At 41.2% G+C, this 25,727-nt stretch overlaps 1 protein-coding gene across 3 annotated transcripts in view; it reads left to right on the forward strand.

Annotated features, from left to right (window-relative positions):
* Positions 1–8,445: 8,445 nt before the first annotated feature.
* LOC129816551 (SEC14 domain and spectrin repeat-containing protein 1) overlaps positions 8,446–25,727 on the forward strand; it is an 87,695-nt gene continuing 70,413 nt past the window's right edge. For 2 of the 3 annotated variants that reach the window (XM_055871136.1, XM_055871138.1), the window contains exons 1-4: positions 8,446–8,761; positions 8,911–8,985; positions 11,001–11,053; positions 11,213–11,290. In XM_055871136.1, coding sequence (XP_055727111.1) covers positions 11,236–11,290 — 55 coding nt within the window. In that variant the 5' untranslated portion in view covers positions 8,446–8,761; positions 8,911–8,985; positions 11,001–11,053; positions 11,213–11,235. The remainder of the gene's footprint in view (positions 8,762–8,910; positions 8,986–11,000; positions 11,054–11,212; positions 11,291–25,727) is intronic. The other variant, XM_055871137.1, reaches the window with a different exon arrangement.

Here is a 25,727-nt window from a genome sequence, read left to right on the forward strand (position 1 = left end):
AGACACACCTAGACAACTACACTAAACATAAACCCAACTACTCTAAATAAACCCCCTAAACCTACAACCACCCTAGACACTACAAAACCCACATAAATTACCCATGTCACACCCTGACCTAACTAAAATAATTAAGAAAACAAAGAATACTAAGGCCAGGGCGTGACAATTATACATATTTTAAACAATTTCATATGCAACTGAAGATATTGCTCTTAATTTACATGGCCAACTTTTTAGATTCTTCTACAAAATTCAGCCATTAAGATTTGTGCAGCGTAATCCATCATGTGCTTTTGATTTAAAAAATATATATGATTAAATTATATACATATTCAAATTAATATTCAGCATATAAATATGATCTAATATGAGGCATGTGAGGTTATCTAATCTGAAACATATTGTGTACTATGCCAGCAGCAGCATATGTCCAGCTACAGTACATTTGCCTAGTTTAGAAGTTGCTTGACTCTGGCAATAAACAACACTATCTAACATATGTTCATCTGTGTTATGACATCACTCATCAATATATACAGTACCAGTCAAAAGTTGACACAACTCATTCAAGTGTTTATCTATATTTTCACTATTTTCTACATTGTAGAATAATAGTGAATACATCAAAACTATGAAATGAACACATATGGAATCATGTAGTAACCAAAAAAGTGTTTAACAAATCAAAATATATTTTATATTTTAGATTCTTCAAAGTAGCCACCCTTGCCTTGATGACAGCTTTGCACACTCTTGGCTTTCTTTCAACCAGCTTCACCTGGAATACTTTTCCAACAGTCTTGAAGGAGTTCCCACATATTCTAAGCACTTGGTGGCTGCTTTTCCTTCACTCTGCAGTCCAGCTCATCTCAAACCATCTCAATTGGGTTGAGGTGGGGTGATTGTGGAGGCCAAGTCACCTGACACAGCACTCCATCACTCTCCTTCTTGGTCAAATAGCCCTTACACAGCCTGGAGGTGTGTTGGGTCATTGTGCTGTTTAAAAACAAAAGATAGTCCCACTAAGCGCAAACCAGATGGGATGACGTATCGCTGCAGAATGCTGCGGTAGCCATGTTGGTTAAGTGTGCCTTGAATTCTAAATAAATCACTGACAGTGTCACCAGCAAAGCACCCCCACACCATCACACCTCCTCCTCTATGCTTCACGGTGGGAACCACACATGCGGTGATCATCCCATTCACATACTCTGCGTCTCACAAAGACACGGTGGTTGGAACCAAAAATCTCACATTTGTACTTATCAGACCAAAGGACAGATTTCCACCAGTCTAATGTCCATTGCTCGTGTTTCTTGGCCCAAGCAAGTCTGTTCTTATTATTGGGGTCCTTTCGTAGGGGTTTCTTTGCAGCAATTCAAACATGAAGGCCTGATTAACACAGCCTCCTCTGAACAGTTGATGTTGAGATGTGTCTGTTACTTGACCTCTGGGAAGCATTTATTTGGGCTGCAATCTGAGGTGGAGTTAACTCTAATGAACAATAACTCTAAGACACCTAATGAAAGATACAGATCCTGTGAATAAAGCCACCATTTCAGATTTTTAAAATGTTTTACAGGGAAGACACAATATGTAAATCTATTAGCTAAACACGTTAGCAAAAATCACCATTTTTCTTGTCCACCATTTTCTCTCAACACCAGTAGCTATCACCAATTCGGCTAAACTAAGATATTGATAGCCACTAACCAAGAAAAAACCTCATCAGATGACAGTCTGATAACATATTTATGGTATAGGATAGGTTTTGTTAGAAACATGTGCATATTTCAGGTAGAAATCATAGTTTACAATTGCACCCACCGTCACAACTAGACTAGAATAAATACATAGAGCAACGTGTATTACCTAATTACTAATCATCAAACATTTCGTAAAAATACACAGCATACACTAATCGAAAGACACAGATCCTGTGAATACAGACAATATTTCAGATTTTCTAAGTGTCTTACAGCGAAAACACAATAAATCGTTATATTAGCATACCACATGTGCAAACATTACCAGAGCGATAACGTAATCATCGCCAAAATATATACATTTTTTCACTAACCTTCTCAGAATTCTTCAGATGACACTCCTGTAACATCATATTACAACATACATAGAGAGTTTGTTCGAAAATGTGCATATTTAGCCACCAAAATCATGGTTAGACAATGACAAAAGTTGCCCAGCTTGTCAGAAAATGTCCTGCGCCATATTAGACAGTGATCTAGTCTTATACATAAATACTCATAAACTTGACTAAAAAATACAGGGTGGACAGCGATTGATAGACAATTTAATTCTTAATACAATCGCGGAATTACATTTTTTAAATTATCCTTACTTTTCAATACAGGTTGCGCCAAGTGAAGCTATAGCAAACAAGATGGCGGCATAAACGTTTAGCATTTATCGACAGAAACACGATTTATCATCATAAATTGTTCTTACTATGAGCTGTTCTCCCATCAGAATCTTGGACAATGAATCCTTTCTTGGGTCTAATCTTCTTTTGGTCGAAAGATGTCCACTTGTCCGTCGAAATGCCCACTAACGTACGACCGGGACCCCGAAACGTGCCCGGAGCTTCAAAGTCTATTACAAAGCAATGCCTCAAAATCGCACTAAACTGATATAAATTGCTATAAAACGGTTTAAATTAACTACATTATGATGTTTCTAACACCTATAACAAGTAAAAAGATGACCGACGCTATATTACTGGCTAAACCAATGCTTGGAAAAAGGCCAGTCAGATATCCTTCTTGCGTTGAGCGCAGTGTCCAAAGGAAGGCTACTTCCGGTATTTTGTTATTTATAGAGCCAATGATTGCGCAATCGACTCCATTCAAATTGTCACTACTTACTGACATCTAGAGGAAGGCGTGGGCAGTGTTTGTATCTCATAGGATTAACAGAGACTTTTAAAACTGATCTGGAACCAGAGGCCAAGATGTCTAAATCTCACACACTGGGAGGAAAAGTGCTGTAGAATGAGTTCTGTTTCACTCAGAGACATAATTCAAACGGCTATAGAAACTAGAGAGTGTTTTCTATCCAATAATAACAATAATATGCATATTGTACGAGCAAGAATTGAGTACTAGGCAGTTTAATCTGTAGAGACAATTATGCTAATTTGAAACAGCACCCCCTATAGTTGTAAGAAGTTAACAGGTGTGCCTTGTTAAAAGTTAATTTTTTGAATTTATTTCCTTCTCAATGCGATTGAGCCAAACAGTTGTGTTGTGACAAGGTAGGGTGGTATATAGAAGATAGCCCTATTTGGTAAAATACCAACTCCATATTATGGCAAGAACAGCTGGAATGTCATAATATGTCATAACAACCAACACAACTGTTATAGTTGACTGATAATGCCCAAGAAGCCAGTGTTTGGAGGATATATTGGCACGTGTGTTGTTAGCAAACTGTGGAAATATATCCTCCAAAGACCAGCTTCGCGGGCATTATCACTTTTATACAACAGGTTACCAACATATTCACATTATGATTTACATATTTTAATTAAAAACGTTATTTTTAGGAATTTATTCATACTATTTCAACCTTCCACAAGATATAGTCCCGACGCAAATCTAGGGTCGTTCGTTCTATCGATTCAGTTGCCAGAGACCCGACCCAGTCGTTAAGTCTTTTTGTTCTGTATCTATGGACGCGACCCAGTCGTTCGATCTAAATGTTCCATTGCCATACTGGCTGGCAACATTCTTATCCCTTGCTTGTTAGCTAGCCAACTACGGCTAACTTACAGTCACATCAAACAGTGCAGCCAGGATACCAACAAGGTAGCTGATTTGCATTTGTTTAAGCTGTTTTCTTGTGACATTTATTTGGATACATCCATAACAATAAGCTGATGAGGTGCGACTTCACCTGGCATAGAAAATGTGTCTCTCTCATCAGGACACTTGTTCAGGGGAGCTAGCCTACAACACCGCTAACACAATCACTTCAAACTGAATCAGGAAAGACTGCAATCTAGCTGCACTTCGTTTTGATGTACCTGTTTTCTATTGATACTTATTTGTATATATCCATAACAATTATGCTGATTCATGACTTCGACTGGCTGATAAAAGCTGACTGCCTGTCTGTCTCATCCCCAGTAACGACACGTTCATTACTATGCGATAGCTGGAGAGTTTGAATATTGAAACAATGTTACAAATGTCGGAGAGACAGACAGTAAGGTTTATAAAAATCTCCGCTGTTGAAAACGAAATGTTAGTCTAAAAGAAATGTGAGATAATGTCTAAATGTATTTTGTGGTGGAGATCAAGTTTATAAATTGCCTGGCTGGGCTGATGAGACAGTGGATTAAATAGGCCTTTTAATGTCATAGATTTAGCTGGTGGTAACTTGTGGAATAGACACAGGTTGGAATGCGGTTTTAACCAATAGTCTGGCTTTTTTTATGGCGGTTTTGGAGCAGTGGCTTCTTCCTTGCTGAGCGGCCTTTCAGGTTATGTCGATATTGGACTCGTTTTACTGTGGATATAGATACTTTGTACCTGTTTCCTCCAGCATCTTCACAAGGTCCTTTGCTGTTGTTCTGGGATTGATTTGCACTTTTCGCACCAAAGTACGTTAATCTCTAGGAGACAGAACGCGTCTCCTTCCTGAGCGGTATGACGGCTATGGGGTCCCATGGTGTTTATACTTGCGTACTTGTCACGGCCGTCGTCAGAAGGAGAACAAGGTGCAGCGTGGTGTGCGTACATTTTCCTTTTATTTTCATGTCGCCAACAAAACAAGAAACAAAGACACAACCGTGAAGCTTAACAGGGCTATAGTGCCACTAACAAAGATAACTACCCACAAACACCAAAGGCAAAAAGGCTTCCTAAGTATGATTCCCAATCAGAGACAACGATAGACAGCTGTCCCTGATTGAGAACCATACCCGGCCAAAACATAGAAATACAAACAATAGAAAGAAACTAGAATGCCCACCCTAGTCACACCCTGGCCTAACCAAAATAGAGAATAAAAGCCTCTCTATGGCCAGGGCGTGACAGTACTATTGTTTGTACAGATGAACGTGGTACCTTCAGGCATTTGAAAATTGCTCCCGAGGTTGAACCGGACTTGTGGAGGTCTACAATTTTCTTTCTGAGGTCTTGGCTGATTTCTTTTGACTTTCCCATGATGTCAAGCAAAGAGGCACTGAGTTTGAAGGTAGGCCTTGAAATACATCCACAGGTTCACCTCCAATTGACTCAAATTATGTCAATTAGCCTATCAGAAGCTTCTAAAGCCATGAAATCATTTTCTGGAACTTTCCAAGCTGTTTAAAGGCACAGTCAACTTAGTGTATGTAAACGTCTGACCCACTGGAAGTGTGATACAGTGAATTAGAAGTGAAATAATCTGTCTGTAAACAATTGTTGGAAAAATGACTTGTGTCATGCACAAAGTATATGTCCTAACCGACTTGCCAAAACTATAGTTTGTTAACAAGAAATTTGTGGAGTGGTTGAAAAACTATTAATGACTCCAACCTAAGTGTATTTAAACTTCCGACTTCAACTGTAGATTGGAAAGCGATACCAATATCTGTAATTATGATACATGTATAGGGACTGTACCTACTTTATCAAAAGATGCAAGATGGAATCTCAAATATTTTCTTGACACTGCATATTTAGTCACTTCTCCTAATCCAGTGATATACTGTATAATCCTGGCTTTCTGTTCAGTGCAGAAATGTTGTGTAAAGCCTTCTTTTTGCTTGGCAGGTATTACTCATATGTGTTGTGCCTACTGCCTCCTCTGATATAACTAAGTACCTCCAAGTACTTTGCTCTGTCTGATCTCAAAGCCAACACACCTCCACATTTAACACTCTGAGTCGATGTCAGGTTTAAACATACAGCCAACACAAGTTTATGTTTAGCACTCTAAGACTCTTTCAGGTTTAGCTAAACGTACAGCCCACACAACTTCATCTTACATTCCATCTGTTTGGGAGATAGGGAGATAGGCAGCAATTACAGTACGAATAGGTCTACAGCCACACAATCATTGCAGACTGCCCAGCATCTCATCATTACCACTGAACGCAATGATACTTTCTACAAAGTCGTTTCTTTACCAAAGTCAGCCAGTCATATTTTACACATGGCCTTTTTTATCAATTTGACTTGGAATGCTAAGTCATAGTATAGATATGGATGTACAAAAAACACAAATATAAACGTTTTTTGTCCTATGTTTCATGAGCTGAAAGAAAATATCCCAGAAATGTTCCATATGCACAAAAACCTATTTCTCTCAAATGTTGTGAACAAATTTCTTTACATCCCTGTTACTTAGCATTTTTCCTTTGCCAAGATAATCCATCCATCTGACAAGTGGGGCATTTTAAGAAGCTGATTAAACAGCATGGTTATTACACAGGTGCACCTTGTGCTGGGAACACTAAAAAATATGGTTTTGTCACACAACACAAAGCCACAGATGTCTCAAGTTTTGAGGGAGATTACAATTGGCATGCTGACTGCAGGAATGTCCACCAGATTTGTTGCCAGATAATTTAATGTTCATTTCTCTACCATAAGCTACCTCCAACGTCGTTTTAGATAATTTGGCAGTACGTCCTACCGGACTCACAACGCAGACCACGTGTAACCACGCCAGCCCAGGATCTACACATCTGGCTTCTTCACCTGCGGGATCGTCTGAGACTAACCACCTGGACAGGTGATGAAACTGTGGGTTTGCACAACCAAAGAATTTCTGAACAAACTGCCAGGGAAGCTCATCTGCATGCTCGTCGTCCTCTCCAGGGTCTTGACCTGACTGCAGTTCGGCGTCGTAAGCGACTTCAGTGGGCAAATGCTCACCTTCGACGGCCACTGGCAAGCTGGAGAAGTGTGTTCTTCAAGGAGGAATAATGTGGACGAGCGGTTTGCTGATGTCAACGTTGTGAACAGAGTGCCCCATGGTGGCGGTGGGGTTATGGTATGGGAAGGCATAAGCTACGGACAACAAATACAATTGCATTTTATTGGAGGCAATATGAATGCACAGAGATGCCGTGATGAGATCCTTAGGACCATTGTTGTGCCATTCATCCGCCGCCAATACCTCATGTTTGAGCATGATAATGCACGGCCCCATGTTGCAAGGATCTGTACACAATTCCTGGAAGCTGAAAATGTCCCAGTTCTTGGCTTGCATACTCACCAGACACGTCACCCATTGAGCACGTTTGGGATGCTCTGGATCGACGTGTACAACAGCGTGTTCCAGTTCCCGCCAATATCTAGCAACTTTGCACAGCCATTGAAAATGATTGGGACAACATTCCACATAATCAACAGCCTGATCAACTCTATGCGAAGGAGATGTGTTGCACTGCATGAGGCAAATGGTGGTCAGCTTTTTTTTAAGGTATCTGTGACCAACAGATGCATATCTGTATTCCAGTCATGTGAAATCCATAGATTAGAGCCTAATTCCTTTACTTAAATTGACTGATTTCCTTACATGAACTGTAACTCAGTAAAATCTTTGAAATCGTTGCATGTTGCTTTTATATTTTTGTTCAGTCTAATATTTAAAGCACTAATGCAGTTTTTGTAAATTAGCTTAGGGTCAGAATGACAGTCAACATGTTGTATGCTGCGTCATATAAAAACATGCCTGCCCTGAATCAGAACTGCTGAATTAATGCATGTGAGCAGGGAAGATTTTATCACAGCTTTGAATAGAAAGGCAGAGACATCTAGTGGTTCTTCAGAGACACAATAATCCTAAATACGTTGCACACCTCATTACTATAGAAAACACATATTAAACATGTAATGAATTTAAATTAAGGGACCATATACAAAGTCTATTGGTGGAAATTAGTTTGATTGTTGACTTGGGAGGAAACATAACTGTTCAGCATTTATCAGAGAACATACTTATTTGTGTGTTTCTTATCTTCATCAGTTGCATCTAAATAACAAATACACAATTACACATGAATGAACACATGAATAATTATTATTATAATAGTGACTATAATTACCTTGCCTACTGTTTATTACAGCTGTATAAACTATCCACAAACGTATAAGCCTAGTTAACAGTTTATAAACTATTTATAGACCATTTTAGGGTAGCGTTACCTAGCCTACTGTCTCTAAAATAATAATACAATGTTTATAAACATGTTATACCGTTTATACAGCTTTATAAAACATATAATATAAAATGTTTATGTAACAACTACCCGTTTGCCTTCAATCTTCCCTTTTAAAACAATACAATGTTTTGCCCTCACTGTCATTATATATGATAATAAAAAGTATTGTTTTATAAATTATACATTCTGACAGTTTCCATATTTTTCATTTGAATGGAAAACGGCTCATTGAATCCGTTTCTACCTGGCAGAGAGAGCACTAAGTATTGTCCGTTTGGGAGTGGCCTCTGTAGTAAAAGGCCAGCCCCCTGAAAACAAACCATATTTCAATAGCAAATCCAGTGTCGATATGGCTGAGTTGTAACTTTTGAGGATACAATTGTTATAAAGGCGTCCAAAGCCTTGAAAGATGTGATCACATAGATGTGATCGCGTAGCCTAACGGTCCAAAAAATCAGTGGAACTCGGTCTGATAAAAATTGCGATTTTTCACTAGAAACAGCTGCTTACTGCTGCTCCTCCTACAAACTACTTTGATTCAACATCGAATAACGGTACATACTTCGTCCTGTTTCGTCTGAGGTAAGAACGAAATCGTCCCTTCGGTCGTTACAATGCAACATTATCAAGGATTATAATGGGAACACGGTTCGAGCGGGATTCAATGTCATTGTGTCTGCAATTGCCTACTCTAATGCAACAGTGTTTTATTGCTTCTATTGGTTGTGTAGCCACAAGCCAGTTGTTGGGGGAGAACCTCGTGCTACCGCTACAGTGATACAAACACTGCTTCTTATTCAGCACGGGTGAGCAAATGTGTAGCTATATCATCATACATTTCATACATCATGAAGAGGGTCTTATATTATAGAATTTACTAAACGAGCTCGAGCGATGAACAGGCCATGGAGGTGGGTCCTTCGATTTCAGGGCTTTTGTCTCGTGGCTATAGCTGTATGCCTGGCTATAAAACCATTCTACAAAGATCTGCCAACAAATAAGGATAGCCTAATATCGAAACTTTCAATTTAACCTAAATGTAAGAAAATGTATGTCTGTTTATTCTCAACCATGCCTATTATTGCCTACACTCCTGAACGCCCCTTTCATACCTAGTCAATGCGTCGTGGCCATTGGTAATGTCATTGAAAATGTCATCATTATCGAATTACTGTAGCCAACCTTTGAAAGCAAGGAAAACGATTATCAATGCTTTGGTAGCAGTCTAATATTCAAATTGACAATAGTATGCCTTTTATCAAAATAAGTAGCATTGTTATTGTCATCAATTACAGCCTCCGAATAGGAATAACTATTTATTATTGGAGTATGAGAATATGAGTGAGGTTATCCAGTGGCTATTTACCAGTGGTGGAAAAAGTACTCAATTGTCTTACTTAGTAAAGATACCTTAATAGAAAATGACTCAAGTAAAAGTGACAGTCACCCAGTAAAATACTACTTGAGTAAAAGTCTAAAAGTATTTGGTTTTAAATCTACTTAAGTATCAAAAGTATATGGAATTGCTAAAATGTACTTAATTATCAAAAATAAAAGTATAAATCATTTCAAAGTCCTTATGTTAAGCAAACCAGACTACACATGTTTCATGTTTTTTATTATTATTAAGGGATAGCCAGGGGCACACTGCAACACCCAGATATAATTGACAAACAAAGCATTTGTGTTTAGTGAGTCCGCCAGACCAGAGGCAGTAGGGATGACCAGGGATGCTCTCTTGATAAGTGTGTGAATTGGACCACCTGTCAACATGTAATTAGTACTTTTGGGTGTCAGGGAAAATTTATGGAGTAAAAAGTAGATTATTTTCTTTAGGAATGTAGTGAAGTAAAAGTAAAAGTTGCCAAAAATATAAATAGTAAAGAAAAGTACTGATACCCCAAAAAACGACTTAAGTAGTACTTTAAAGTATTTTTATTTAAATACTTTACACCACTGCTAATTACAGTAGCCTCTGGCAGTCAACACACTTTACACATCATGCACATATTTGATCTAGATATAATAGCTCAAAGACACTAACTTTCCAGGAAAAAAAGCAAACCCAACTTTCTCTAATAATATATGACACAAGGACAAGGTTATTGAATTATTAATGGTTATAGTGGTTTGATAACTGTATTCTGGATGAACCCAAAATTACACTAGATACATGCAAGTTAGAGAGAAGAAGGTACAGTAAAACAGGTCTTCATCCCAAATGGTACCCTATTCCCTATGTAGTGCACTACTTTTGACGAGGGCCCATGACCAGGCCATTTGGCATGTAATCTATGATAACATGCCAGTGGGTGGCTCAGTACTGTGCAGTAAGTCAGAGTATGCTGCATTTCAATCTACTAATGGGTTTCAAATGTTTCCCGACACTAATTTGGCCAGCAACCATGTAAATCTATCATTCTGCAGTCTTTGGGATAAAAACAGATTTGACCGAAAGGATATGATGATGTACTGCAGTGGTTTGTGTATCATTCAGTTCAGTTAAGACAAGACATGTTATTGATAACAGCCCAGATGGGTAATCCTCCCACTTCTTGTTTATTAGAATCAAGTAAGTTTATTAGTGTATTTGAAGCTAACGAAATACAATAGAACAGTTACACTTCCTTCTTCCTACTTCATAACTTGATACTGTAGCCTAACTAAGTGCCTGGAGATGGTTTTGTTCTCATAAAGTAATAAGGTATGTCTTCATTCCACGTTTGGGGAGGATTCGTTTGTCAATATGATTGTCAATATTGAGCTAGTTGCTACTTATCTATAGTGTTGACTTGTTCTTATCTCTGTGTCCTCATTACAGAACATGGGTCCAGAAGGAAAGGTTTGAAGGAGGTACCTGTGATTTCTAGGAAGGTAAAGCATCTTGGCTTTTCATTGTATCATTTAGCTTTTCATTGACAAAGTGATCACAGTTCCAAATGCTATGTTGTATGTGTGCGCGTGTGTGAGTGATCATGCCATTATTATTATGTGCGTCACCTGCTTTGCTATACCTACATCTTTACTTTTCAGACTGAAGGGTGGAACTTGCCAGGATGGATGCCACCAACATACTGCCCATTCTGAAGAAACGCCTAGCCTTCTTGTCAGGTAATAACATGCTCCAATCAGTCAAAAATGTTTATGTTTACTGATAACAGAAATGGCTTTTTGGAATGGCCTGCACTGCATTTACATTGTAACATTGTAACATTACCAGTGATCATCTTTAAATAGAAATGCCCAAAAGTAGTGCCACATCCACTAATTACTACTAGTAGTTATAGTATTACTACTATGCGTTGGTCCTAGCTCATGCAACTGGCCCAATAACTTTCTGTGCTGCTTATTGAACAATTCCAGTTAGTGAAATAACAGTACAGCAGTGAGAGTGAACATTATCAAAGAAGTAGAAGGCAGGCAGAGTTGCCAAAAAAATACACTTCAAGGTATGCAGGCTCATATAAATCCCAGGATTGTCGAGCTTTATGTGTACCACACATCTAACTCTCACTTTCATCCAGTTGTTTAATCATCATAGTTGTACAAGGGCACAACCATTTGAAGTTGCAGTGGTATTGATGTGTCCTCCTCCTCCCTCTCAAGCCTCTGAAGGGAGTGTAGTGTAGTGCAGTAGGTCTTGGTCTAGGAGTGTAGTAGCTAGTCCTTGGTGGTCTGATAAATACCCCTTTCTACTCTTTGTGCTGGCAGGCAGTGTGTTGTGATGAAGGTGAATGATAATGGCCTGTTGTTCTGCCCTGCCTGTTGCTGCCCGAATGAGGTTTCTCATCATGTTGATGACTGTGATTTGAAGGTCACAGCATCAGGACTGCATCAGAGAGGGACTCTCCAGAGATGCTGAGTGTTCAGAATACTGTTGAAGGTCTCACTGACTTACCAGGCGCTAGATACACAACAAAACGAAGGCTTGTGGCTTTAGAATAGAATATATCTTTATTCTACTTGTGACACTGAAAGTCTAATGAAAGCTAATAGTTCAGTTCACAAATATTGACAATATAGATTTTTGATGGTAATAGCTGTTATTATCTTGTTTGCTACTTAGATAACAATGTTCTGGATTGAGCTAATTATTTCAGTGAGTGAATGGGGTTTCTCTTGAGATTGAGTTTATAATTTGGGCAAAATAATAGTTTAGACATAAATGTTTGAATACTTTAACATTTGCCAGTGAGCGTTAAATTAAGACTTCTGCTAGTTTAATATTGTTTTGTTGTTATTTCCAGACTGGAAAAGGTCTCAAACAGACGCATAATTGTTTCAGGAAAATCACAACACTCAATCATGTGGTTTCCCATGTTTAGAGTCTTACACACATAAAAGAAAAACAATGAACAGAGCTGTTGCTTTTCATTCAGGGAAATGTTGTGACAAGGTTACTGCCTGACTCACTCTGGCTTGACAGAAGACTACCTCTGATGAGGAGTTGCTTTTACTTCTCTAGTCATCAAGTGTACGTACATGACTATACCGCTGACTGACTCACACTGGCTTGACAGAAGACTAACTTTGACAAAGAGCTATTGCTTTTACGTCACTGACTCATAGTGGACTCTAAACTAACTTTGATGAGAACAAGAGTTGTTGCTTTTACCATTTTAGCCTTGACATGTGGCACTAGTCAGTCTGTTGGTTCATCCCCGTCACAATTATACAGATATGTTATGAGAAATGAGAGCGTTTTATGGGCCTTTTTGTTAGTTTTGGTGTTCAGCAGGGTGTTTTTTGGCTGTTCGCGCTCACACAGTTTTTCTTGAGGCATGTCGTAGTTCGGTAGCAGTAGGGGTGGGAACTATTGACGGGATTCTTCAATGAAGTGTTTGCTGTCATTCAACGAGAGAGATTAGAGGGCTCAGCAGCAACGAGACCCTACTGTCTGCAGTGCACTACTAGTTTTCATGCACATTTTTTCACTTGAAAAGTACTACACCCAACATCTTAGCTAGATGTAAAATTGCGGGACTAAAACCTCTTTTGCAAAAACGTCAACATTTATAACAGATTTCTAGATTTATGTTAGATTCATTTGGACTATTCAAATCAAATTGTATTTGTCACATATGTTGAATACAACAGGTGTAGACCTCACAGTGAAATGCCTACTTACAAGCCCTTAAACAACAATGCCGTTTTAAGAAAAATACCTAAAATAAATTAAGACATATAAGTAACAAATAATTAAAGAGCAGCGGTAAAATAACAATAGCACGGCTATATACAGGGGGTACCGGTACAGAGTCAATGTGCGGGGACACCGGTTAGTCGAGATAATTAAGGTAGTATGTACATGTAGGTAGAGTTATTAAAGTGACTATGCATAGATAATAACAGAGAGTAGCAGCAGCGTTAAAGGGGGGGAGCAATGCAAATAGTCTGGGTAGCCATTTGATTAGATGTCCAGGAGTCTTACGGCTTGGGGGTAGAAGCTTCTTGGACCTAGACTTGGCGCTCAGGTACCGCTTGTCGTGCGGTAGCAGAGAGAACAGTCTATGACTAGGGTGGCTGGAGTCTTTGACAATTTTTAGGGACTTCTTCTGACACTGCCTGGTATAGAGATCCTGGATGGCAGGAAGCTTGGCCCCGGTGATGTATTGGGCCGTACGCACTACCCTCTGTAGTGCCTTGCGGTCGTAGGCCGAGCAGTTGCCATACCAGGCAGTGAGATGCAAACCGTCAGGATGCTCTCGATGGTGCACGCCAAGGAACTTGAAGCTCTCAACCTGCTCCTCTACAGCCCCATCGATGAGAATGGGGGCGTGCTCAGTCCTCCTTTTCCAAGAGGGACAAACAACTGTAATCAGTGTTTCCCCTTTCGCCTCTCCAAAAAATATGATGAAAAAAACGATATACAGTGGCAAGAAAAAGTATGTGGAATTACCTGGATTTCTGCATAAATTGGTCATAACATGTGATCTGATCTTCATCTAAGTCACAACAATAGACAAACACAGTGTGCTTAAACTAATAACACACAAATGATTGTACTTTTCTTGTGTATATTGAATACAAGGTTAGTGAGGGTTTGGCCGGTAGGTCTATCCTTGTCTCATCACGCACTAGCGACTCCTGTGGCAGGCTGAGCGCAGTGCACGCTGACCAGGTCGCTAGGTGTATGGTGTTTCCTCTGACACATTGGTGCGGCTGGCTTCCGGGTTGGATGCGCGCTGTGTTAAGAAGCAGTGCGGCTTGGTTGGGTTGTGTTTCGGGGGACGCATGTCTCTCCCGAGCCTGTACGGGAGTTGTAGCGATGAGACAAGACAGTAACTACTAATAATTGGATACCATGAAAAAGGGGGTACATTTTTTTATATACAGTATATATATTTTATATTTGAGATTCTTCAAAGTAGCCACCCTGATGACAGCTTGATGACATCTTTGCACACTCTTGGCATTCTCTCAACCAGCTTCATGAGGTGGCCACCTGGAATGCATTTCAATTAGCAGGTGTGCCTTGTTAATTATGGAATTTCTTTCCTTCTCAATGCGTTTGAGCCAATCAGTTGTGTTGTGATTAGTTGTGATTAGTAGGCGGTATTAGGGCTGGGCGATATGGCAAATTATGGCAAATTATGGCGATATGACAAATTATCACGATATCTATATATTGTTTCATTCGATAACGATAATTATCACGATATTAATAAAATAAAGTTTAAAAGGTGCATATCTGCTTCAGACTCAAGAATGCCTAATGCCTGAACAAACCACTAGGCAGGTAGTGGTTAGAGCGTTGGGCCAATAACCGAAAGGTTGCTAAATCGATTTTTAAAATGTATTTTATTTCATCTTTATTTAACCAGGTAAGCCAGTTGAGAACAAGTTCTCATTTACAACTGCGACCTGGCCAAGATAAAGCAAAGCAGTGCGACACAAACAACAACACAGAGTTACAACAACACAGAATCTCACAGAATCTCAATATGTGAGATTGAGGGCATCTAGCTTAGTTTGTAGGACGGCTGGGGTGTTAAGCATGTCCCAGTTTAGGTCACCTAACAGTACGAGCTCTGAAGATAGATGGGGGGCAATCAATTCACATATGGTGTCCAGGGCACAGCTGGGGGCAGAAGGTGGTCTATAATAAGCGGCAACTGTGAGAGACTTGTTTCTGGAAAGGTGGATTTTTAGAAGTAGAAGCTCGAATTGTTTGGGCACAGACCTGGATAGTATGACAGAACTCTGCAGGTTATCTCTGCAGTAGATTGCAACTCCGCCCCCTTTGGCAGTTCTATCTTGTCGGGAAATGTTATCCTAAGTCAGGATTCAGACACAGCTAGGACATCTGGTTTGGCAGAGTGTGCTAAAGCAGTGAATAAAACAAACTTAGGGAGGAGGTTTCTAATGTTAACTTCTCTGTGCTACGGATCCCTTTAGCGGGATCATTTTCCTAAACAACCGCTGAATTGCAGGGCGCAAAATATTACTAAAAATATTTATAATCATGCAATCAAAAGTGAAATATACCAAAACACAGCATAGTTTGTTAATCCAGCTATCGTGTCAGATTTTGAAAATATGCTTTACAGCGAAAGAAATCCAAGCTTTTGTGAGTGTATCAATCAATGCTAGAACAGTTAGCCCCAAATTAGCATGGTCACGAAAGTCAGAAAAGCAATAAAATGATTCGCTTACCTTTGATAATCTTCGGATGTTTGCACTCACGAGACTCCCAGTTACACAATAAAAGGTTATTTTTGTTCGATAAATATTACTTTTATAACAAAAAAAATGCCATTTGGGTTGCGTGTTATGTTCAGAAAACTACAGCCTCGTTCCGGTCCTGAAAGGCAGAAGAAAATTCCCAAACGTATCAGATTCAAAAATATTACAAAAAATATTTATAATCATGCAATCACAAGTGAAATATACCAAAACACAGCTTAGCTTGTTGTTAATCCACCTATCGTGTCAGATTTTGAAAATATGCTTTGCAGCGAAAGCAATCCAAGCTTTTGTGAGTGTATCAATCAATGCAAAAACAGTTAGCCTTATATTAGCTTGGTTAGCTTGGTCACGAAAGTCAGAAAAGCAATACAAATGAATCACTTACCTTTGATAATCTTCGGATGTTTGCACTCACGAGACTCCCAGTTACACAATAAATGTTATTTTTGTTCGATAAATATTACTTTTATACCAAAAAAACGCCATTTGGGTTGCGTGTTATGTTCAGAAAACCAAAGCCTCGTTCCGTTCGACGAAAATTCCAAAAAGTATCCGTAATGCTTGTAGAAACATGTCAAATGTTTTTTATAATCAATCCTCAGGTTGTTAACAAACATAATCAATAATATTTCAACCGGACCGTAACCTATTCAATAAAAGAGAGAAAGAAAATGGCGAGCTACACCTCTCGCGCGCAGGAACTAATCAAAGGACACCTGACTACTTTTGAAAAATCTCGCAAATTTTTCTAAATAAAAGCCTAAAACTATGTCTAAAGCCTGGTCACAGCCTGAGGAAGCCAATGGAAAAGGAATCTGGTTGATACCCCTTTAAATGGAAGAAAGACGGGCAAGGAAACACAGATAAAAAAATTATAATAATCACTTCCGGTTAGATTTCCTCAGGTTTTCGCCTGCAGAATCAGTTTTGTTATACTCACAGACAATATTTTGACAGTTTTGGAAACTTTGGAGTGTTTTCTATCCTAATCTGTAAATTATATGCATATTCTCCGATCTGGACCTGAGAAATAGTCTGTTTACCTTGGGAACGTTATTTAAAAAAATATAAAAAATCTGACCCCTAGCGTCAAGAGGTTTTAACATGCATGAAACCAAGGCTTTTTGCGGTTACAGAAGTCAACAAATGAGAGCGCCTGGGTAATGGGAGTGGAGCTAGGCACTGCAGGGCCTGGATTAACCTCTACATCACCAGAGGAACAGAGGAGGAGTAGGATAAGGGTACGGCTAAAGACTATAAGAGCTTGTCGTCTAGTGCGTTCGGAACAGAGAGTAAAAGGGGTAGGTTTCTGTAAAAGGAGTAGGTTTCTGAAGAATAGATTGAAGGCATAATGTACAGACAAAGGTATGGTAGGATGTGAATACAGTGGAGGTAAACCTAGGCATTGAGTGACGATGAGAGAGGTTTTGTCTCTAGAGACATCATTTGGACCAGGTGATGTCACCGCATGTGTGGGAGGTGAAACAAAAGGGCTAGCAAAGGCATATTGAGCAGGGCTGGAGGCTCTACAGTGAAATAAGACAATAATCACTAACCAAAACAGCAATGGTCGCGAGGGAAGAAGTCTGTTGTAGCCCCCTCGGACGGTTAAGTCGGTTGACCAGTGGTGTTGGATCGACAGGGCTCTGTGTAGGCAGTAAAAGGGTCCAGGCCAATTGGCAAAATAGGTATTGTAGCCCAAGAAATTGGCTGATGGTCCTCTTCAGCTAACAGTACAATATGCTCTAGACAGCTAGCGGGCCACGGCTAGCAGGCTAGCGGATGGGCCTTCAGGGAACGTCGCGACGGAGGAGCCTGTTGAAACCTCTCGGGCGGATTACGTCGGTAGACCAGTCGTGATGGATCAGCGGGGCTCCGTGTTGGTAGTAAAAGGGGTCCAGGCCAATTGGCAAAATATGTTTTGTAGCCCAAGGAGTGGCTGATGGACCTCTTCAGCCAGCTGGGAGATAGGCCTAGCATCAGGCTAGTTCCAGGCTCACTGGTGCTTGCTTCGGGACAGAGATGTTAGCCAGGGGGTAGACCGGCAGTAGGAAACCGGAGATGTGGAGAAAAAGCAGTCCGTTATGCTCTGTGTTGAATCGAGCTGCGCAGACTGGCAGGAGTTGACCGGGCTTAGGTTAGCTGATGACTGCTATCAGTGGCTAACTGACTACTAGCTCGTAGCTAGTTAGCTGGCTAGCCAGCTTCAAATTAGGGAGGCGGGTTTTCAGGAGAGTATGTTGAAACTGAGGGTAATAAAAAATGTAAGAAATATATACGAAGGGAAAAATAAATATATACACGGGACACGACAAGACAAAGACAAAGACGTCTGAACCGCTACGCCATCTTGGAACAAGAATCCCCGAGCTGACAAGGTAAAAATCTGTTGTTCTACCCCTGAACAAGGCAGTTAACCCGCTGTTCCCCGATAGTCAGTCATTGTAAATAAGAAGTTGTTCTTAACTGACTTGCCTAGTTAAATAAAAGTTACGTTTATACTTTAAGGAAAATTGGTCCATATTTGTGGCCAGGGAGCACGTACCTAGGGTCAATTAATTTGATAAGCCTCTTGAAACCTTCCTTTTCGACTGTGCTAATTGGTAGCATGTCCTTAGCAATGCAATGCATAATAGCATTTGTGACGTCTTTGTCTTTTCGATGTTTGCTTGTAGGGCATAATTTCTGTCCGTGTTGGCTGCTTCGGGCAAACATCCCTAGATTGGCTGTTGATTGAGGGGCATTTATCATTACCGTGGCGCAAACTCAAACTTCCAGCATTTTCCAAAGAGTGATTTTGCTTCAGATGTTGAAAAAAGTTTGTCGTAATACCAAACATAGCCACCTGTCTACGGAACAATTTGCACCGAACATTGCTCTGCTCTTTGTCGGACTTCAAAAAGCCAAACCACTTCCAAATTACTGAAACAGTTTAACCCTTTTTATCAATAATTTATTCTACGTCTCCATGGCTATCACTGCCACTGTTTTCACCCACATCACTCATTTTACGTGGTTAATAGTGGCTACTCCATCACTCGGGGTGCTAAGTGGTTTTAGTGGGCGTATACCTCTCCACATGCATATTGTCACTTCTCCGCACGTTCCTGCTGCGTCAGAGCTGAAATGGACTGCTGTACCTAATTATTCTATATCGACATGATCGAAAATGTATCTAAACGTTTTTATATCGATATTGAGGGAAGTAATTACCTCTATAATTATTGATAATGATTTATCGCCCAGCCCTAGGCGGTATACAGAAGATAGCCCTATTTGGTAAAAGACCAAGTCTATATTCTGGCAAGAACAGCTCAAATAAGCAAAGAGAAACGACAGTCCATCATTACTTTAAGACATGAAGGTCAGTCAATACGGAAAATGTCAAGAACTTTGAACATTTCTTCAAGTGCAGTTGCAAAAACCATGAAGCGCTATGATGAAACTGGCTCTCATGAGGACCGCAATAAGAAAGGAAGACCCAGAATTACCTCTGCTGCAGAGGATAAGTTCATTAGAGTTAACTGCAGCCCAAATAAATGCTTCACAGAGTTCAAGTAACAGACACATCTCAACATCACCTGTTCAGAGGAGACTGAGTTAACCAGGCCTTCATGTTCGAATTTCTGCAAAGAAACCACTACTAAAGGACACCAATAATAAGAAGAGACTTGCTTGGGCCAAGAAACATGAGCAATGGACAATAGACCGGTGGAAACCTGTTCTTTGGCCTGATGAATCTAAATTTGAGATTTTTGGTTCCAATCGCCGTGTCTTTGTGAGACTCTGAGTAGATGAATGGATGATCTCCGCATGAGTGGTTCCCACCGTGATGCACGGACAAGGAGGTGTGATGGTGTGAGGGTGCTTTGCTGGTGACACTGTCAGTGATTTAAGGCACACTTAACCAGCATGGCTACCACAGCATTCTGCAGCGACTAAGGACAGTGATGAAGTGTTGCGTCAGATGACCTGGCCTCCACAATCACCCAACCTCAACACATTTGAGATGGTTTAGGATGAGTTGGACCGCAGAGTGAAGGAAAAGCAGCCAACAAGTGTTCAGCATATGTGGGAACTCCAAGACTGTTGGAAAAACATTTCTCATGAAGCTGGCTGAGAGAATGCCAAGAGTGTGCAAAGCTGTTATCAAGGCAAAGGGTGGCTACTTTGAAGAATCTCAAATATAAAGTACATTTCAAACCCTTGAATGAGTATGTGTCAAAACTGTTGACTGGAACTGTGTATATATATATATATGATAAAATGATAAAATGGCACCGGAAGAAATGGTAGTAGTTTTACAGTGTTTTTTTCCCGTGTTATTTGTAACTTATTTTGTACATAATGTTTCTTTACGTCAAAAAAGAGCTTCTGGATATCAGGACAGCGATCACTCACCTCGGATTAGACTAAGATTTTTTCTTCAACGAACAAGACGCACAAGACATTCTCCAAACACCCGGCAGGGCCGAAATACACGTTATTTGCAAGAGGAAGCGACGCAGGTACAGAGGACAAAGAGCCAGATGCCTGGTCAGGACCCGGAGAAAGCGACTGGGAAAGCTGCCGTTACCGTCAATACTACTCGCCAACGTGCAATCATTGGACAATAAATTAGACAAGGTACGATCACGAATATCCTACCAACGGGACATCAACAACTGTAATATCCTATGTTTCACGGAATCGTGGCTAAATGACGACATGGAAATTCAGTTAGCGGGATATACGCTGCACCGGCAAGATAGAACAGCACACTCCGGTAAGACAAGGGGGGACGGAATCTAAGGAAGTCTCTAGATTTTGCTCGCCTGAAGTAGAGTATATTGTGATAAATTGCAGGCCACACTACTTGCCTAGAGATTTTTCAGCTATACTTTTCGTGGCTGTTTATTTACCACCACAGACAGGTGCTGACACTACGACCGCACTCAGTCAGCTGTATAAGGAAATAAGCAAACAGGAAACCACTCACCCAGAGGCGGCGCTCCTAGTGGCCGGAGACTTTAATGCAGGGAAACTTAAATCAGTTCTACCAAATTTCTATCAACATGTTAAATGTGCAACCAGAGAGAAAAAAATTCTAGATCACCTGTACTCCACACACAGAGACGCGTACAAAGCTCTCCCTCACCCTCCATTTGGTAAATCCGACCACAACTCTATCCTCCTGATTCCTGCTTACAAGCAAAAATTAAGGCAGGAAGCACCAGTGACTTCATCTATAAAAAGTGGTCAGATGAAGCAGATGCTAAACTATAAGACTGCTTTGCTATCACAGCCTGGAACATGTTCCGGGATTCTTCTTCACATCAGTCACTGGCTTTATCAATAAGTGCATTGAGGACGTTGTCCCCACAGTGACTCTACGTACATACCCCAACCAGAAGTCATGCGTTACATGCAACATTCGCTCTGAGCTAAAGGGTAGAGCTGCCGCTTTCAAGGTGTGGTACTCAAGCTTTCAAGAAATCCTGCTATGCCCTGCGACGAACCATAAAACAGGCAAAGCGTCAATACAGGGCAAAGATTGAATCATACTAGACCGGCTCCGACGCTCGTCTTATGTGGCAGGGCTTGCAAACTATTACATACTACAAAGGGAAGCACAGCTGCGAGCTGCCCAGTGACATGAGCCTAACAGACGAGCTAAATCACTTCTGTGCTCGCTTCGAGGCAAGCAACACTGAGGCATGCATGAGAGCATCAGCTGTTCGGGACGACTGTGTGATCACGCTCTCCGTAGCCAACGTGAGTAAGACCTTTAAACATACACAAGGCTGCGGGGCCAGATGGATTACCAGGACGTGTGCTCCGGGCATGTGCTGACCAACTGGCAGGTGTCTTCACTGACATTTTCAACATGTCCCTGATTGAGTCTGTAATACCAACATGTTTCAAGCAGACCACCATAGTCTCTGTGCCCAAGGTCACAAAGGCAACCTGCCTAAATGACTACAGACCCGTAGCACTCACTTCCGTAGCCATGAAGTGCTTTGAAAGGTTGGTAATGGCTCACATCAACACCATTATCCCAGAAACCCTAGACCCACTCCAATTTGCATACCGCCCCAACAGATCCACAGATGATGCAATCTCTATTGCACTCCACACTGCCCTTTCCCACCTGGACAAAAGGATCACTTATGTGAGAATGCTATTCACTGACTACAGCTCAGCGTTCAACACCATAGTACCCTCAAAGCTCATCACTAAGCTAAGGATCCTGGGACTAAACACCTCCTGCTGCAGCTGAATCCTGGACTTCCTGACGGGCCACCCCCAGGTGGGGAGGGTAGGTAGCAACACATCTGCCACGCTGATCCTCAACACTGGAGCTCCACAGGGGTGCGTGCTCAGTCCTCTCCTGTACTACCTGTTCACCCACGACTGCATGGCCAGGCACGACTCCAACACCATCATTAAGTTTGCAGACGACACAACAGTGGTAGGTCTGATCACAGACAACGATGAGACAGCCTATAGGGAGGAGGTCAGAGACCTGGCTGTGTGGTGCCAGAATAACAACCTATCCCTCAACGTAACCTAGACTAAGGAGATGATTGTGGACTACAGGAATAGGAGGACCGTGCACGCCCCCATTCTCATCGTTGGGGCTGTAGTAGAGCAGGTTGAGAGCTTCAAGTTCCTCGGTGTCCACATCAACAACAAACTAGAATGGTCCAAACACACCAAGACAGTCGTGAAGAGGGCATGACAAAGCCTATTCCCACTCTCGAGGAAACTAAAAATATTTGGCATGGGTCCTGAGATCCTCAAAAAGTTCTACAGCTGCGCCATTGAGAGCATCCTGACTAGTTGCATCACTGCCTGGTACGGCAATTGCTCGGCCTCTGACCGCAAGGCACTAGAGAGCGTAGTGTGTACGGCCCAGTACATTACTGGGGCAAAGCTGCCTGCCATCCAGGACCTCTACACCAGGCGGTGTCAGAGGAAGGCCCTAAAAATTGTCAAAGACCCCAGCCACCCCAGTCATAGACTGTTCTCTCTACTACCGTATGGTAAGCGGTACCGGAATGCAAGTCTAGGACAAAAAGCCTTCTCAACAGTTTTTACCCCCAAGCCATAAGACTCCTGAACAGGTAATCAAATGGCTACCCGGACTATTTGCATTGTGTACCCCCCCCCCCCCCCCCCCCCCCCCAACCCTCTTTTTACACTGCTGCTACTCTCTGTTTATCATATATGCATAGTCACTTTAACTATACATTAATGTACATACTACCTCAATTGGGCCGACCAACCAGTGTTCCCGCACATTGGCTAACCGGGCTATCTGCATTGTGTCCCGCCACCCGCCACCCACCACCGGCCAACCCCTCTTTTACGCTACTGCTACTCTCTGTTCATCATATATGCATATATGCATACTTTAACCATATCTACATGTACATACTACCTCAATCAGCCTGACTAACCGGTGTCTGTATGTAGCCTCGCTACTTTTATAGCCTCACTACTGTATATAGCCTGTCTTTTTACTGTTGTTTTATTTCTTTACTTACCTATTGTTCACCTAACACCTTTTTTGCACAATTGGTTAGAGCCTGTAAGTAAGCATTACACTGTAAGGTCTACATCTGTTGTATTCGGCTCATGTGACAAATAAACTTTGATTTGATATATACACTGCTCAAAAAAATAGAGGGAACACTTAAACAACACAATGTAAATCCAAGTCAATCACACTTCTGTGAAATCAAACTGTCCACTTAGGAAGCAACACTGATTGACAATAAATTTCACATGCTGTTGTGCAAATGGAATAGACAAAAGGTAGAAATTATAGGCAATTAGCAAGACATCCCCCAAAAAAGGAGTGATTCTGCAGGTGGTGACCACAGACCACTTCTCAGTTCCTATGCTTCCTGGCTGATGTTTTGGTCACTTTTGAATGCTGGCGGTGCTCTCACTCTAGTGGTAGCATGAGACGGAGTCTACAACCCACACAAGTGGCTCAGGTAGTGCAGTTCATCCAGGATGGCACATCAATGCGAGCTGTGGCAAGAAGGTTTGCTGTGTCTGTCAGCGTAGTGTCCAGAGCATGGAGGCGCTACCAGGAGACAGGCCAGTACATCAGGAGACGTGGAGGAGGCCGTAGGAGGGCAACAACCCAGCAGCAGGACCGCTACCTCCGCCTTTGTGCAAGGAGGTGCACTGCCAGCGCCCTGCAAAATAACCTCCAGCAGGCCACAAATGTTCATGTGTCAGCATATGGTCTCACAAGGGGTCTGAGGATCTCATCTCGGTACCTAATGGCAGTCAGGCTACCTCTGGCGAGCACATGGAGGGCTGTGCGGCCCCACAAAGAAATTCCACCCCACACCATGACTGACCCATCGCCAAACCGGTCATACTGGAGGATGTTGCAGGCAGCAGAACGTTCTCCACGGCGTCTCCAGACTCTGTCACGTCTGTCACATGTGCTCATGTGCTCAGTGTGAACCTGCTTTCATCTGTGAAGAGCACAGGGCGCCAGTGGCGAATTTGCCAATCTTGGTGTTCTCTGGCAAATGCCAAACGTCCTGCACGGTGTTGGGCTGTAAGCACAACCCCCACCTGTGGACGTCGGGCCCTCATACCACCCTCATGGAGTCTGTTTCTGACCGTTTGAGCAGACACATGCACATTTGTGACCAAAACATCAGCCAGGAAGCATAGGAACTGAGAAGTGGTCTGTGGTCACCACCTGCAGAATCACTCCTTTTTTGGGGGATGTCTTGCTAATTGCCTATAATTTCTACCTTTTGTCTATTCCATTTGCACAACAGCATGTGAAATGTATTGTCAATCAGTGTCGCTTCCTAAGTGGACAGTTTGATTTCACAGAAGTGTGATTGACTTGGAGTTACATTGTGTTGTTTAAGTGTTCCCTTTATTTTTTTGAGCAGTGTATATCACAAAAAAAATCATGACATTTATGTACATCAACGGAGCATGTTAATTTGAATCATTTATGAACTGTAATATTGGAGCAGTTTATCATCAGTCGGTTTCAGTATCTTCTTCTCGGCCATGTTGACTACCCAGCCAGGCGATATATGTATTTTTATTTTATTTCATTTGAATGGTAAAGCATTTTCAGTGTAAACTTAAATGATTAAAACCACGTATAAGGTATGTAGAAATATTAGAAAAGATGAAAAAGAAAAGATGGAGAAAAGATATTAGAAAAGATGGAGATATATATTTTTTTAAATAAGATCATCTTTGAGAACTAACAATCCCCAAAATGAAAAATAGAGTCAGGGAGAATTGCTTTTCCCCAAAATGTCATGGCATGTGGTGCCCATAGATTTTGTTATAATGTTTGAGTCACTTAGAAGCATAAGAACACGGCATAAGCCACTGCAAAATATCTAGAATTGCTGGAAACAACAAACTTTTGTCTCTGCGGCCAAGAGGTCCTCAACATTTTTGGATCGGAGTCAAAAGTAGTGCACAAATAAGGTACCATTTGGGATACACCCAGAGGCAGAGCTCCCACCATCATTGCAGCTGTCCTTGGCGTTTACAAGACGCTACTCCTCCTTTAATAGTTGATTCTTGGCAGACCGTACTTTGAATAATTGGTTCTGCCTGACCTTCTCCAAACCTGCCGTTATATGACTGTTATTTTACACACAATTTTTTGTGTGCATTCTCTACAATTAATCCGTGGAGATACCTTAGAATTAGGATTAGAACGGCCTTGGAACCTCTGACCATGGCAATTTGACTGGTACACTAATGGGTACGTCCACTACGGTAGATACACCAGGTCTCTCTTGCATAATAGATTTTATTTCAATGAGAAATATAATTATTTATATCAATTTTATTTCTGCATGTTGTG

The sequence above is a fragment of the Salvelinus fontinalis genome, chromosome 19 (assembly GCF_029448725.1).
Source record: "Salvelinus fontinalis isolate EN_2023a chromosome 19, ASM2944872v1, whole genome shotgun sequence".
NCBI classification, from domain to species: domain Eukaryota; kingdom Metazoa; phylum Chordata; class Actinopteri; order Salmoniformes; family Salmonidae; genus Salvelinus; species Salvelinus fontinalis.